Raw genomic sequence first — 16,248 nt, 5'->3', positions numbered from 1 at the left:
AGAGATTTTTGAGAGATTTCTTTCTCCATCTTTTCCTCACTGTCTTCCTGCGTCCTCTTTGTTTTTGCGCCAAATAAAAACAGACATTAATCTAAAGATAATAAGGCATGGCAGAGCCCTGGCTTACATAATATTTCCTCTCTTCTCTACTCTCTTCATCATTTCCCTCCATCAGTTTTCTTTTTCAGGCAACATAAACACAAACCCACATGCACACATGCGCTTGCTCTCACTTGGCATGGAGGCAGGATTTAATGTCAGTGAAAATTAACCAATTAACAGTTAGCTTCAAACAGCATTGGAAGTATGAGCTCACTAAGAGAGAGAAGGGGAGATAAGCCATGAAAGAGCAGGAATGTAGGAAGAGAACACGGAGTGCAAAATCATCATAAAGCTGACTGTGAAAATAAAATGTCTTCCTTTTAAACTGTAATTTTAAAGGAATGGTCTATTTTTTAGAGTGGCTGTAAATTCCTAGAAATAAAATGCTGCTTTTGCGCTTCTGTGCTAATTCAGTTGACTCAATGCCTCGAATTCTGCATTTTAATTCTTGCAAAATGCAGTTTAAGTCGTAAAAAAGAAGTCAGGGTTGAAGAGAGGAGAGAACAACCACCACCTTTGTCTCTACCTCCATTTTAGGGGAAAGCACAACTGCAAACGGTCAAGTAATAACTACTGCACTTCAGTGACAACATGTGGGATCCATTAAGTAAAAACTAGAACTGAGTCCCTGAGCTTTTGCTATTTATTTCCCTGTGTCACTGTTCAGCGAGCGGCTTTCATCAATAATCCCACCATTACTAAAAGACAGCAGCACCCAGAGGCGTCAGAACAGGCAGGACCCAAGTCCTCTCAGCTGCTTTAAACCATTTGTTGATAATGCAACATTGTGCTTGGGAATTGAATCAAGGTTAATTCAGCTAAACTGTGCAATTTGATTTGTTGTCGGTGCACCTTTGGCAACCAGAACATTTGTATTCCCACCATGTAACTGCTCCAAAAAGGACACTGAAACATGAAAATGCAACAATAGTGACAAACTGTATCGCAGGGGCTAAATTTGGCAGCTAAATAAAAAAGGTGCAGGCTGGTTCATTACTGTATGTCCTGGACTTACCGCTACAAGGAGTTTCTTTTCATCCTCCTTCTCCTGCTGGGCTTCCTCCCTCATGGTTCGGTGTTTCTCCTCCATCTCCTCCAGTGCTCTGACCTGCGCCTCCCTGAAGCGCAGCGTCTCCTCCTCATAGTGTGCCCGGACTCTGGAGAGCTCCTTCTCATAGCCCTGGTGCTCCTCACGCAGAGACTGTGGAGAAAAGAAGTGGCCCATGCCGTAAGTAATAATATGTGCTTTCCTCATATAGTATATGATAGGTTAGAACTATTACCTGTTCTAGTTTGAGGACCTGCTGTTTGTGCTGTTCGTTGGCTGCTTGGCTCTGGTTGAGCAGAGCCTGCCTTTCCTCGTCCAGCCTGCTAATCTTCTCCTTCAGCCGACTCTGCTCCTGGTCCAGGTTCCTGATGGTGGCCTCATGGGCCATCTGAGTGGCCTGTAGAGAGCCAATCTGACCTGGAAACAGTCACAGGCACACTGCAGCAAGCACAATAGCTGTGACCCAAAATTGCAGGCAAATCTTCTAAAACAATGATGGAGTAGCAGGAACAGGTTCATCAACATGAACTGGAATTGATGAACAGAAGTCTGGCTTTCTGTTAATCTCTCCACATGTAGCAGCTACTGAAAAGCTTCGTGAATGACAGCAGTGAACGGCAAGAAGTACAATAATACAATATCTTACTGGCTTTGTGGAGGATTTCAGTTGCCTGCTGTTGGACTCTTTCCCTGCTCCCCTCCAGCTCATACTCTGTGTCCTTCAGCTGCATCACCCAGATCTCTCCATCCTGGATGGCTTCTTCTAGCTGCTTGTGCAGGTTCTGCAGCACATGTGGATGTACATTAACAGCACAGCCATCCAAATGTGATATTGTAAAGCGCAGTCACATCTCTCTCACAGAGCCACAGCCTCGAGCTACATAAATCTACCCAGCTTCCTTCAGTACATGTGTTGCCTGCAGGACCATCACTGCACACAGCATTTGATTCCCCACCACAGTGAGATTCCTGAAAACGGTTTTCTCCCCGAGGCTTTTACAGTTGTCTTCGTTTTCAGAAACAGTTTTTCAGCCAATTTAACCCACTTTCCTACCCAGATTCAACTAAAAATATACTATGTTACTGGTGTTTTGTTAACACTTGGTACATCAGATGCCCTTATACACTCATTAACACACACAAACCTTGATGGTTCCCTCAGCGTTGGCTAGTGATGTCTGCAGTCTGTTGGTCTTGTCTCTGTTCTCTCTGGCCTCTTCCTGAGCTTTCTGTAGCTCACTCCTCAGCTTGGACAGGGAGCGCTGCAGTGCTGCTTCCTGAGCCTGGAACTCTTTCCGAAGCTCGACCTTAACAAAGGCAAACATACATGTCAGTGGTGTGGTTATACTTTTACAATAGGACAATAACTAAATAAATACACTTTGCAGAAAAAAAGTTAATGTACAATCTCTCATTTCATTTAATATTATGTTCAAAACCTTCTTAAAGTGTGTGAAATTTGTTGATCATAAGGAAAAGTACAGTTGTAAGTAAATGCATTTTCTTATAAATGTGGTTTTGCCAGCTTCTTTCTTCTTGTCTTGTTTGCAAGTCTGTGGTGTGGTTTTACCTCTGTTCTTTTCCAGGCCAGCAGGTTCTCTGTGGTGAGCTGGTGTGTTCTCCTCATGGCCTCCAGCTCCCGCTCATAATACTCCTGAGCCTTGCCCAGCTTGGCCTCATACTCCTCCACCAGACGGACCTTGTCCTTTGTTAGCTCCTCCACTCTTTCCATTAATGCCTCCACCTACAGCACACAGACAGCAAGACGTTGCTTTGTTTCCTTTCGTTGGATTTAAGGTCAAAATGCATTATGAATTTTCTCAAACTATTTGTTTGTCATGATCATCCATGTACTATAGTTTAAGTTTAGTCTGTTATGTTAGATAGTTAACAGCTGACCTGAAAGAAAAAATGAGAGGAAAATAAGTGGATGACATGTAACGAAAGTTCATGGGCAAATTATAACAATTTACGTTTTATGATTCAAAATCCAAGTGTATCAAGAAAGCAGCCACACAGTTTTACATTTTATGCAGAAAATATAATATTAATAATGCTCCAAAAACAGCAGCTACCCTATCAAGTAAGATGCTGTGCAGATTCTCCACAAACACTGTACTGCCTACCCCCAGCATCACAAGCCTTCCAAGAGACACTTCTATCTTCCCTTCTCGCTTACTCTTGGCCCACCTCTTGTCTATGGAGCTCAGCCAGTTTCTCCTGGTCTTCAGTGGAGCTGGCACTCTGGTTCTGCTGGTTGTTGAGGAGTTCCTCCACCTCCTGGCGGTGGGTGCCTCTCAGCTCCTCCAGCGCTCGTCGCTTTTCCGCCTCAAACTGGGCCTGAGACTGGCTGAACGCCCGCAGCTTCTCCTCAAAATCCCGACGCATCTCCTCCACCTATTGAAACCACGAAACATATTCTATTCTGTTTCAGTCGTTTGTGTCATTGCCAACCGATCGATCTGTGCCAAGCTAAATGCTCAGTCCCTCTGTATTAATTAGAAGTTAGCAACATATTGAATTTCATTGCCTGACACTATTTGTAGTTTCTCTCCAGGCCAAATTAGACAGCTGCTTTACACTCTACATGTGCCAAAGGAAGCTGGAAAGAAACTTGTCTGATATAGATATTGGGTAAAAAATATGGATGATGTAAAATGTGATGGGATGACATGATGCTAGCAGAATTGTTCAAGCTCGTAAAGAGTGCGCTGCGTTTGTCAAGCCAGGACTAGACAGCGTGAAAGCAGTGGCAGAGAAAAAGGCAACAAACAGAGCCAACGCAGCACGGACCAGTCTGAACAGATGAACTGATGACTAACCAAGCTCATTGAACCGCAAGCCCAGCCCACGCTTTTACACTTCAGGTTCAAGCTGCCATCAGTCTCCACACAAGCAGGTGTATATGCTATTGTGTCATGGTACATGAGGTGACACTTTACATGACATGATATGACATGTTATAAACAATGTGCAGTATGGAAAAACATTAGGATTAGATTTCGTCATGTCTTTTTATTTCTTTTATTATCTATAAATGTGGCTTTTTTTTTAATATTATTAAGTTGGTGAAGATTCTCGGTCATCCAGGTGAAGTTGTCAGAAAGTTGAGTCGTGTCAATTTCTTTTCCAGTAGAAATATTTTACCACCAATCCAGGTAACTTCCTCAACAGAGAAGGAGGCCTTAGGCACAATCTGTCTCCCATTTATCATGCTGCCCTTTCATCTGTTTCGAAGAAGATCAAGACCACGTCACAAGTCCAACATGAAAGACACAACCACTGACCCTGTAACAGTGGAGCAGCAGCCAAATAGTTGAGGGTTTACACCTACTCACTACCCCCGTTCCTTTGTTCACATAAGGAGAACATTGTTTACAGGTGGAAAGGAAAACATCACTGGAGAATAAATGTGTGGCCACAGCTAACTTTCCTGTGTTTGCAAAACATTTTTTTACTAACTTATATAGTACATGCAGGAATCGTACTGACAATGTACCACCAGTTGTGTGGCCAGGTCTTACTGTACCTTTGGTGTTTAGGTAGGCTAGTGATTATAGTAGGTGTACAGTATGAAGTCCTTTACCAGAAATGAACAAGCTTCAAAAATTGTGGCTGGGGTATGAACCAATCACGTCCGGAAGCTGTTGCTAATGTGAAGAACAGATTTATTCAGGACTAGATGCAGCTGCTGTACATATTTAGCCATGCATAAGCATGAGGCCTCAGGCGAGGTGGGTCTGTTCTATCTGCCAAGATCAAATATGAGATATTTCGATTGTGTAAAGTGATTTATATGGCATTACGCTGTGGTTATACATTTGTGTATTTGTCTGTGGTTGTGGCTCCAGACTTACCTCTCTGCTCATAGAAACCACTCTCTGTGTGTGCTGGGCCTCAGTGCAGAGCTGTGAGTCCTCCATCCTCTGTCTGTACATCTCAAACTCTGCTAAAGCCTGGCAGTAACAAAACATCACAACAGCTGTGGTCCATTATTCTGAAAGACACTAAACCAAGTGCAATATATTACACAAATATACAAGTTCAATTTCATGCCATCTCTACTATATTATACCACAATAATATTAGCTGTCACGCAGCTCTGTTCAGATTTAATTTATTCACTTAATTAAGGACTGCTGCACAGCTATGACACAACCTGACAGAGTCTCTGTAATTTATGCATGTGTGAGGCTCAACAACGTATCCACGCACAGAAAAAAAAACACCAGAGACACGACAGAACTAAATGAAGCCCCCGCGGTGCCCAGCAGCAGTGAATGACCTGTCTCTTCATGTGTTCGTGGAGTTCGACAGATTCTTCCAGACTGGCCAGTCGCCGCCTCAGGTCCGCCTCGTCCGCCATCTTGCTTTTGTACTGCATGATCTTGTCTCTGGTTTCTGTCACAATGTGTTGAACCTGAGCAGGATGATGCGAAACATACAAAAACATCAGTGTTTTTGGAAATATTCAACACTAGAATAAATTCCTTTTCTTTGCATTAGAAAATGCAGAGAATTCATGAAGGCTATGTAAATGTGATAATAAAAAAAATGACTATACAGTAGGTGCCAGTACAAATCTGCCTTCAAGAAATATTTTCTGGCAGGGGAAAACTTGCAACACTTAAAAGTAACACTAATTTCATTACCAACTAAGACCATAGTACGTTGACACTCTTTGAAAGCAATGCAAATAACACTGTAACCAGTTTATTATCTGCTCAGGTCTTGTGCCTAAATAACTTTGCCTTTTTGATCTAGGATCCTATTTGATCTGTGGATGTGAAATCAAATGGAAAATATTGCAGTATTGCCACGACACACTGACATTTTACTGCTGAGTGAACAAAATGAACATTCTGGGAAAGCTTCTGCTCAGAGGATACACATCCTCTGCTATAGCAACACGCTGCTGATCTGCGCTCAAAATGTTTTGACGTTACACAAGATTTATTGAACGTAGCAATCGGTAACAAGACAAGTGAGTGACAAACTACAGAAATTAGCTAAATAAATGACTAGAGAATTGTAAAAGTGACAGACACCTCTACTGATAGAGCACAAGGATTTGCTGAATAACAATCCCAGATTCAAGCCTTGGACATCCAAGTACAGGTGTGCTAAAAACACTTTCCTTTGAGTTGGGAGCCATGTGTTAGCAAGTTTCCCTGCACTGAAGCAACCAGGTTACAGTCATCGTCCTCGAGTAAGATTTCATAACTGTTAAATAAGAAACCTGCTGGATCAGTGATGAAACCAAGATTACAGTGCTTGTTGTCCAGCCATGTGAAGGGAAAATGCCTCTCAATAATCCTCCACTTCAACTAATGAAACAATTGGGTTTTTCTGACAGTCAGACTGTCTGAGTCACTGCTGTACTGTATGTTATCGAGGGTGTTTCTTGCGGTGACCGTACCTCGTCCTCATGGGCTTCTTTCAGAGACTCAATTTCTTCTTCGTGTTCGTCATTCTTGGTGTTGAGGGCATAAATTACCTGGAGACAGGCAGAAAATGAAACGACAAAATGAACATGGGAAAGAACACTGTTATTACCCGTTTCAGTAGCAGGTCCTACAGCTCATCTCTGCATTCACAAAGGCAGAAAATCAATAGCAATAACATCAGGAAGGCAGAGAAATACAGCAGGTTTCTGCACTCTGATTAAAGACACTATTATCCACAGACAGCTGGGTTTGCAGCAACTATTCTAAAATGCATGAAGCTTTTCACGTAATGTGAAGCTGAAAGTCAAGCATCATACAGTGTGCAGTATGCTTCGTATACTGATACATGATGTTGCTGTAAGCAGAAAGAAGAAAAGACGTGTGTTCATGGCACATTAAACGTACATTTAAGGATACAACTTTACAGCAAAAAAACCCAATCTCTCATTTTTGTGTTTTCTCAATCAGTAACTTCATGTTCCACAGGCACCTGAAAGCCCTCCAATGGCTGCAGCACCCCCCACACACAAACATACCCTGTAAGTGAATCACACCTTGCCACTCAATCTAGTGCTCGCTCCTACAGTAGAAACAGAAATACTGTAGGTTTCGTAAGTGCGGGAGTTAAACAATATGCAGGAGGTTTAAAAGAAGCTCATGCTTCAGCAAATTGAAGCCTTCAGGGAGCAGCAAATATTCAGTCACGGTCAGCTGAATTATAGCCCTGCGGGGTTCACAACAAGCAGCTCCACTTTTTGTTTCACCTATCGGTGTAACTAAAAGTTTAAACAAACATGCAGCATGTAATGGACACATTTATGGTATTTATCCTCCATATGATGAGCTACTTGCATGTTAGATTTTATGGTAAACTCCATATCCTAAGTTCTGGTTTCTCAGTGTTTCGGTCCACACCTTATTTGTCTGGTTGATATTCAGTAGCATAGTTATACAATGTTGCATTTAATAACATTCTTACATTCAAATATCTCTTTGATCTACAGTACACATATAAAGTAATTTTTTGAACATCTGTTTGATCACAATATGTTACATACGTACATGCAAACACTTGCCATTATGTGATGTTTGCACTAAAACTGCTTCAAACTGGTTTTGTTATTTTTCCTCTTAACTACTTGGGTCCTGAGGGAAATTGAGGATGGCGTATCGTCATTAGAGGGCTGGGGCCACTTAGGGTCAGCATCTTACCCCAGGGATGCCATGAACAGGAGGAGACAGAGATCAAAATACTGTACTGACCCTGTGATTAGTGCACATTAGTGGCTGAAAAGGAGAAATGAAAACAGCAGTAACTCATTTCTATCCAGTAGTCTGATGAACATTAGTCAAACTAAATACTACATGTTTAGCAAAATCTTAATCAGATACTGTAATGACTTAAACAAGTAATGATGACGTTGATATTTTTTGTCACAGCTTTTTTCAGGCATAGTGTGTCTGCACCTAGTACCTAAAACAATTATTTACCAAAATAGTTTAGCATTGTTCAGTTAATTTGTTTAAAATAGCTCAACTACACCAGCCTTAAAATTGACACTTGGGGTCAAAACTAAGCCCTGACCTGGGATCAGTCATGTACTGTAGTTGAATGTGTAGAGGAGACAGCGCAGCAGTGACTTACTGCATGACGGGAACAGAGCTCTGCAGGTCAACACTTGAATAGAATAAATCGTACTGTAACACACCTACAGCCCAGTAAGATTAATGCCCCTTATTAGAATTACTGACTGGACGTGTTTATTTGTTTCTACATCACTGGTGTTACCTCAGCACCACATTAGCGATTCAGCTGCTGCTGGGAGGAACCAGGGTGAGGTAGATTTTAGCCTCTGTTCTTCCTGAGTGGGAGCCTTTGATTCCCTGCAGTAAGTCAGCCATGGAAATGTTTCTTCAATTATACATGATTATTTTAATGATGCCTGTGTTCCTGCAGCTTTTTATCTCAGCTCTCTCCCTGTGCTTTTATCCTCTTATCGCTCCCCCCTTTTGTTCCTTACAGTATCTTCCTTTCTCATCGTCCTCTCATCATTGTCTCTCCATACAGTACCAGGAATACAGAGAAGCTGCATTACTATTTGTGCCCCCAGTTGAACAATAAAGCTTGCTTTCCATAAATAATGGCTCACATATCTTAACAGTTTTAAAATAGTTCACTTGTGAAAGAAATTATCCAATGATCAATAATGAAAACTTGGTTTTCATGAATTCTTTGCTGAATATAGTAAGTTTCTCTGTGTAATTGAAGTCCGGAAGTAAATTGAGTAGAAAATGACCAACCTCGTAATGTAAAACCTTCAACCAAAAAAACAAAAATGGCTTAGACACCAATAACTATATGGAGGTGGAGAAATAAACAAACTAATATAACAACAGAAGTTAATACAGCTGTCGATTTCTACATTAAAATAAAACAGAAAAAAAAGAAACCGACTAGGGAAAGTGAAACTAATTCAGAAGTCAGGGGTACTGTACAGCCCTGAATGAAACAAGGTGAGACGTTGCAGTAGTGACACAACACAGTTTAACCTAATTAAAGATGCAAACTTTCTGCACAGGCCAAATCTGTTTCAACAGATTTTAATGGCATCTGTCAATCACACGGTACAACCTGACAAGCCACGACGAGCTGGCTAACATCAGCACCACATACATGTACAGTAATATAGATTTCTTCCCATTTTGAGCAGCCAACTGGACGCTTCCCCTGTGAGAAACACATGAAACTGAAGCACAACATACCAATGTCTGCGCCTGCATATGAGAGGTTTTGTATTTATACAAAATAGACCGACTGTGACAGTAATAGTTTCTGCTTTCCTCTACCATGGGGTCCAGAGGCACATTTTCAAGTGTGAGGCTTCGATCAAACCAAGCCTGAAGGCAAGACAACAGCCTGCAGCTACAGTCAGTCATTCACAGAAACACAGAGGTAACGCAACCTGCTCTTCTCTAGCACTGTCCCTGCTAACGTTGACTTCTCTGTTGACTGTAAACCAATAAGGCTTCATTTTACCTGATTTAATGACGTGTTATCATTATATCAGATACACAGAACTGCTTTGTGGTTGTATAAATAATGAAATACTGTTTCTCAACCTCTCTCATCGTGACCCTCCACTCTTCGGAGAGAGGTCATTATTTTATTTAATAATTATTCTTAATCACTTAAATTACCTTTTTCTATTACGATTTTTGTGCCTAGAATATTAAAAGACATAGAAACGATTGCGATTCACACTGCATCACTTTATTCAGTCAGAGTAGATACTACATTTAGACCATTATGGTACAAAGCATCCCAGAATCATTGAATTAAAATCACTTGAGACCAATCAGCTTGTAATCGATCGCACACGTGTTATCGATCAGACCAATACAGAGTCGGACAAATTACTTTAAAACTGCAATTGTCAAAGCTGTTTCTTTTACTAAGTTGTACAGAGCTGCGTTGTAGAGAATAAAAGAGAAATGATGGCAAATATGTCAATAGAGCAAAACAATGGGAATGTCTCGCAAGCTAAAGTAATTTTGTTTCAGTCAATCCCTATTGATCGAACAACAAAATAAAGGTCACGAATGTCTGTAGAAGAACAGCAGCAGAACAGGTCTCTAAGAAACGCTGTTGCTCTTTTAATTTTCAGTGAATTACAATCATCCACACTTTAAAGTAACTGTGGCCCAAAGCCATCCCTCTGCGTTTCAGCTTTAAGTCCATGTTTTCCCCTCACCAGGCACGACATGAGGCGACAACGCCGTCTCTCTTAGCAATTAGCTGAAACACAGAGTGCGCCCACCCTGTCCTCTCTGTCACGGTGCATGAGCACTTTGCATCTGCTCTTTCTTTTGTTGTTGTGCTGCTCCGAGGCTCCGAGGACACAATCCTCCCTGAGCGTCACCGCACTGCATCACAACCTGATCACAAACACAACAGGTGGGCTCACGGACACACTGCACAAAGACTGTGTTCTGTCATATTCAGGTGAGACACGTGTGGAAACCTGAAACAAACAACTTTCAATCCAGATCCAGATTTGATTAAGGAGCGATAACACTCCTGTTAAGACACTGGTAAGTCAGAATTGGATTACTGCAATACTATACAGTATATAATACTTAATGTGGGATTTTATTACATCCTAACAAGTAAGAACACCAATAATAATGTGAGCCGTATACTTTGTTTAACAAAGGCTATCTATGCACACAGTGAAGACTTAACAAGCTGATATTAAGTGTATCATCAGTGATATCATCATCTATAATAATGTACAGTATATGGAGTGATGAACGCTCAACCACAGCAAGAAAACAACCCTATTGCATCATTTAGCTAATCCACTGCCTAAATGCAGATGGGTTCAACTCAGCCGTAAAGACACTTTAATAAGTACAGTGCTCTGTATCTAAGGCGGACCCCTGCATTTATACTGCTAATCCAAGTGACCTGGAAAGTGAATTTACATGCAGGTCAATAAAGTGCAGTCTCCTGTGTTTTTTGTCCACCACCACCCGGCCAGTCTAAAATAGCAAGAAAGATGATTACAGCAATTTGGTCCTGTAGTAAAGGCTTTAGGAATTGCTCCAGCTGTCCTTGGTGATGATGGAAGGAGCCTAAAGCTCAAAGCTCAAAATGATGTAATGGCATGAAAGACACAGCTGAAAATGACATGTGATGACAGGGTCTCAACAGCACAGACCACCTACTGTACTGTGCCACAGTGAAAATGAATAATGTTTGATCAGGATTTATTTGTTGGCAAATGAAAAATTAAAGGTCTGAAATGGAGAAAATAATGATAATAATGATGCTCTGATGATACTGTATAGTGCTTTTTAACAGCATTTACAGGTAAAACCCAGGCTAAAGCCAAAAGTCTTCCATAGCCCTGTACTGTGTGAACACTCAATGTCAAATGTGATGTCCTTTGTGATGGGGTTTGGACAGAACAGGTGAGGAAATCACCACGTTAACTTATAGGTATCTTTAAATAGTAACCAAATATCTACTGCACTGAGTGATTTACAGATCTACTACAGTAAGTGTGTGTGAGCATTGAAGGGAATGTCATCAGCATCAGATAAAGTAAAGAGGTACATAATAAAAAAGAGACATGATGGCCAATATGTCAATACTATAACACAATTCACCTTGTGTGTACACTGTGAACTGCTAAAGCTATTGCTACTTCCAACCCTGCTAAAACCAGTTCTTCATGTTTATATCCTCTTAAGTCGGGAATTACAGGACGTCTTCCGCAGCACACTTAACTTGAAATGTCCTCATTTATTACTCTACCTACAGTATGAGCTCTGGTGCATGGCTGTGACTGCACGGTAGCAAACAGTGCGTTTCTTGCGTGGACTCATCAACAGAGGTGCAGGAAATAAAATCTCGTGCTGAAGCAGAATGACTAAAATGCACAACAGATTTAGTTTATGTAAGAATTATCACTTTGGAAAGCAGAACAGCGCAGACACATTGAACCACATGAATCACAGTTGTGCAGTTGTATCTGATTCACACATTGAAAATAAAAACATACCTACTGAAGAGTAACACAGTCGCCACGCTGAGCATGAATGATAAACACACTGCCGTAGCCTGCAGATACAGTACCCACACAAAAGCATAAGGCAGTGGCATAAATGTGTCGTAACACCTTCAATTTTTAAAAAGGAACAGCGTGGATACGGAACACTCTTTGCTTCCCAGGAAATAACTATAGAGGTCCATTTTCATTTTTAGGTAGGTAAAGTATTTGATAGATTAGCTACAGTATTTATGTCATATGTTCCTACAGTATATGAGGGAAATGCTGTAAATAACTGCACCTACGTTACAGGCTACAAGTAAGAATAATCAGAATTACTATTATTACATTATCAGTTAACCTTTTAATCTGCTAAAAAAGAGAGAGAATCAGAAACAGCATATCCTCACATTTGACAGGCTGATACCAGACATACTATTTATATTAACATACACTTGTGCTACTGACATAATGTAACTGAAAATTGAAAACTACAGCCAATCAGCTGCAGCACAGTCCTGCAAAAACCTGCGCTGTTGACCTCAGGGGTCATGTTGACATTAATTATTATTACTGAAGGTACCGCCACAGTCTGAGCTGCATGTCGATGACAAATTTCTTCCCCGCTGCAAAAAGATTCCCAGAACAAATAATGTGTTTACAGACCGCTTCAGTCACTGATCGACATGAATAAATCTGTACTCAAATTCCAGAGAGTCAGTTTGTAAGTTGAATATGATGTTTACATTTAGATACTACTTCAAACCTGTTTATTCGGTTCAATATTATGTCTATGACGTGGTGCTGCAGCCTTACCCATCATGCACTGGGCAATAAAGATCCTGGAAGATGATGTCAGGTCTAACACACAAAGACAGACAAATTCACACCAATGCAGAGGACGTGAAGCTCACTCAACGTGCATTTTTTTGGAAATCATGAGGAGGAAAAACAAACAATGAACCCAAACTGACAATATTCCTGGGCTGCTTTCAAATCTGTTGTTTGTGCATTATAATTCCACGACCACGGCCACATCGGGTCCTCGTCCCTGCAAATCATTTTAATCAACTTCACAAACACTGCGTTTTAATCCTGGATATCCACGTTCTCAATCTATCTGCCGTTTTGTAGATATTTGCTAAGCTTATGTGACATGGCTGATACTAACACCATGACTGTTATGTAAATCTGCCTCCTTTTCCACCTTTAATCTCCTCGTGCATCCTCCTGTTCCCACTGAGGCGAGAGCCCAAACACCTCAAACGTAGCTGCCACCTTAAATCCACCCCTGAACAGCGTAGTGCCTCCGTATCCTACCCTGGCTTGAGGTGGACTACAAAGAATCCGCCAAATCCCCGCGTCCCTCCAAGATTACATAATTTCCCCCAGCGCTGTGGTGGCAATGGCTGCAAAACACACACAGTTTAAAGCGGTGTGGCAGGGGGTGATTTATGAGCAACTCATTACTATGAACATTTAGGAAGCCCTCAGCTGTGAGAGTAGTCACTTGTGAATTATGGCATGCTCACAGTTTCTTACGGGATGAGGAGCCTGCACAGTGTAGTGACAGCACAGGAGGGTAAAACTAACACAAAATACTCATAAAAGTACTCATATGTAGCAAAAACTACAGTAGCATTTGAAAGAGGCTTCCCTCAATAGATGACTGATTTCCATCACAGTATGATACAGTAAACCTGTCCCCACAAATACCACCGCGTCTCACACAGGCTGCCTTTTTACAAGTGTGTAAACGCACGATGAGCTAGTCGTTACTAGCATGTTTACAAGTGACATCCCATCCCACATCAGCATCAACACAGCGCTCTCCGGTGCCAGCGCACGCTCCCAGCCTCCCCTGCACGCGCTCACTCACGTCCACGCACCTTGGTGAGCTGCGCTATCTTCTTGCTCATCTTTAAATGCAGGTCTTGCGTGTATTCCAGCGTCAAGCCGCCGTCGTAAAACATGCCGGACGCCGTGGACGGGGTGTATTTGGTGCTGCTAGTCGAGGTGCTGTACGGAGGCTGCCAGCCTGCCCCCGTCGCCATTTTCGCCAGGAATAAAGCCCAAACGCGACGGTTGCAACTTTAACGAGACAAAAAGAGGCTGCTATGCGCTAAATCCCGCCATTGTTGTGTTTCCTCGGCGTCTGTGACGGGAGAGAGAGAGAGAGAGAGCGATGGGGACCAAAGCACAGGGAGCGCGGCACCGTCCCGTCTCGCGCATCCGCAGCTGCCGCGAGCGCTCGGGATGGGGATGATGATGAGGAGGAGGAGAGAGGCGGAGACGCGCGCCAGATGCTGAGCCAATGGCGCGAGCCCACCTGAAACTGTTTTTCCCGTTTCAACGCAGCGCGCGATGTTGTGACGTAATGTCTAAACGTTTGATTTAAGGCGGAAGAATAGGGAAACGGAGGATACTGTATGTTGATGGACACATGCCCGCAGCATTACTGGGTAAACTGGGATTTTAAACAATACCTATATGCATTTTATTCTGTATATAAGTCGTATTTAATTTGCAAACACAAACACTGAGGCACTATAGTAAAAAACTGTGAGGAACTTAATGCTTAACCTTAATATATATTAATGAGTGCCTAGGGTAATATACTGTAAGGCCTATTGCTGATTAGCTAGAAAAGGACTGCTGCTGTTATTTGTAGAAGAAATGTATATTGTGTATTGTAATGTCTTACAATTAGATTGCGATTTTTTTTTGCGTTCCATCAAGAACTCGCTGCTTTAGATGCGACTGATCCTACACTGACATCTGCTGTTGAAATCGGCGTACCGCAAATAATTTTGTGGAGACATAGGATAATACTGGCACAGCAAACATATATTAAAGTTTAGGAAAATCTGACACATGTCTGGAAACTGTATCCCAGATACTGTGGAATCTTTTAGGAAAAATACAGTATGCTATTATTAATGGATTATAAAATGCCCATATGCCCATGATTATGATTTTAGTTCCATCAATGAATGAAGTTAAAATAAAATTATGCATTGATGTGGATCTGATTAGATACATATTACAGTAGACTGCCTTTTGATTACAGTTTTTATTGGTTGCTTTGACCTGTTTTGCATAACTAGGTTCCATTTATTTTCATCATCACTGTTGGAGAAAATATATTTTCATCTATTATTAATCTCATTTATCTTTGGTGTTTATTCTATATTATTTAACCCATATAATCATTTATCCATTTCATTTATATTCATTTCATTTATGTATCATTTACCTTTTTTACATTTTCCATTTATGGTTTGCATTTGCTGTGCCTTACAACCCCATTGACAGGTGCACAGACTTCTAACCACAGGGTTTCAAGTATTGTCATATACGAAGAACAGTTTTGTCACATTTGCCATTTGCTCTGTGCTCCTACGCAGGCGTAGGGGTTCAAAACCACAAGAGGGGTTGGAGGAGTACTGCTATGCCTAATGTGTGTGTTTCTGCATGTTCAGCAATGATGTGATGATGTGATGATGGAGGCGTGTACAAGCTTCAATAAAATGTTGTGCTTTGTTCGTTGGAGTTGGGTGGTCTCTGAGTGAAGCGCTTACAACACTAAGATCTCAGGCGAACTCCCCTTGGCCAAGTAAAATCTCTGGTTGGCTCTCAGTGTGCTATATTGTTCTCGTCTCTGTGTGTATCAGTGCTGTTGTGGTATTTTCAGACCCAACAATCACTATTCCAGCAGTGAGACACATAGCAAATGTGTAAACCCGTTCTCATTGGATTGACACATTTCCTCCTCCCTTTTGCAAAACAGTTAACACTGATGTCATTCAAAAAATCTCCATTGTTTTAGCATTGATGACCAATGAGAAACCATCTGTTCTTAACTATTAGAAACCAGTAAACTTAGTATTTAGTATTACTTTATACCTTAAAAATGGTCTGTGTTTCTCTTTACCAGCGTGGATGGAGGAGGTCTAAAGCAGAGACTGAGTATCAATAGTGGATGTGTCTCATCCTCCAATAGATTGGACTGTATTTTCTGTAATATTTACAATATGTCAGTTTTCTGCCACAGTTTGAAAAATTAATGTCATGGATTGAATAAATCAAAGCATTT

General features: G+C 41.4%; 1 protein-coding gene across 5 annotated transcripts in view; it reads right to left on the bottom strand.

Moving 5' to 3' along the window:
* The window catches only part of LOC114870465 (protein FAM184A-like), a 34,493-nt gene extending 20,055 nt beyond the window's left edge, over positions 1–14,438 (bottom strand). The window contains exons 1-10 of one of the 5 annotated variants that reach the window (XM_029175089.3): positions 14,042–14,438; positions 6,570–6,647; positions 5,436–5,570; positions 5,008–5,106; positions 3,341–3,547; positions 2,721–2,894; positions 2,296–2,457; positions 1,797–1,932; positions 1,386–1,567; positions 1,118–1,303 (exon numbers count right to left, since the gene is read on the bottom strand). In XM_029175089.3, the coding sequence (XP_029030922.1) occupies positions 1,118–1,303; positions 1,386–1,567; positions 1,797–1,932; positions 2,296–2,457; positions 2,721–2,894; positions 3,341–3,547; positions 5,008–5,106; positions 5,436–5,570; positions 6,570–6,647; positions 14,042–14,206 (1,524 nt within the window). In that variant the 5' untranslated portion in view covers positions 14,207–14,438. Of the gene's footprint in view, positions 1–1,117; positions 1,304–1,385; positions 1,568–1,796; positions 1,933–2,295; positions 2,458–2,720; positions 2,895–3,340; positions 3,571–5,007; positions 5,110–5,435; positions 5,571–6,569; positions 6,648–14,031 lie in introns of those variants that run through there. The other 4 variants (XM_029175116.3, XM_029175126.2, XM_029175107.2 and 1 more) reach the window with 4 other exon arrangements.
* Positions 14,439–16,248: the final 1,810 nt, after the last annotated feature.

The sequence above is a fragment of the Betta splendens genome, chromosome 2 (assembly GCF_900634795.4).
Source record: "Betta splendens chromosome 2, fBetSpl5.4, whole genome shotgun sequence".
NCBI lineage: Eukaryota > Metazoa > Chordata > Actinopteri > Anabantiformes > Osphronemidae > Betta > Betta splendens.
This window is presented reverse-complemented; position numbering and strand designations above follow the sequence as displayed.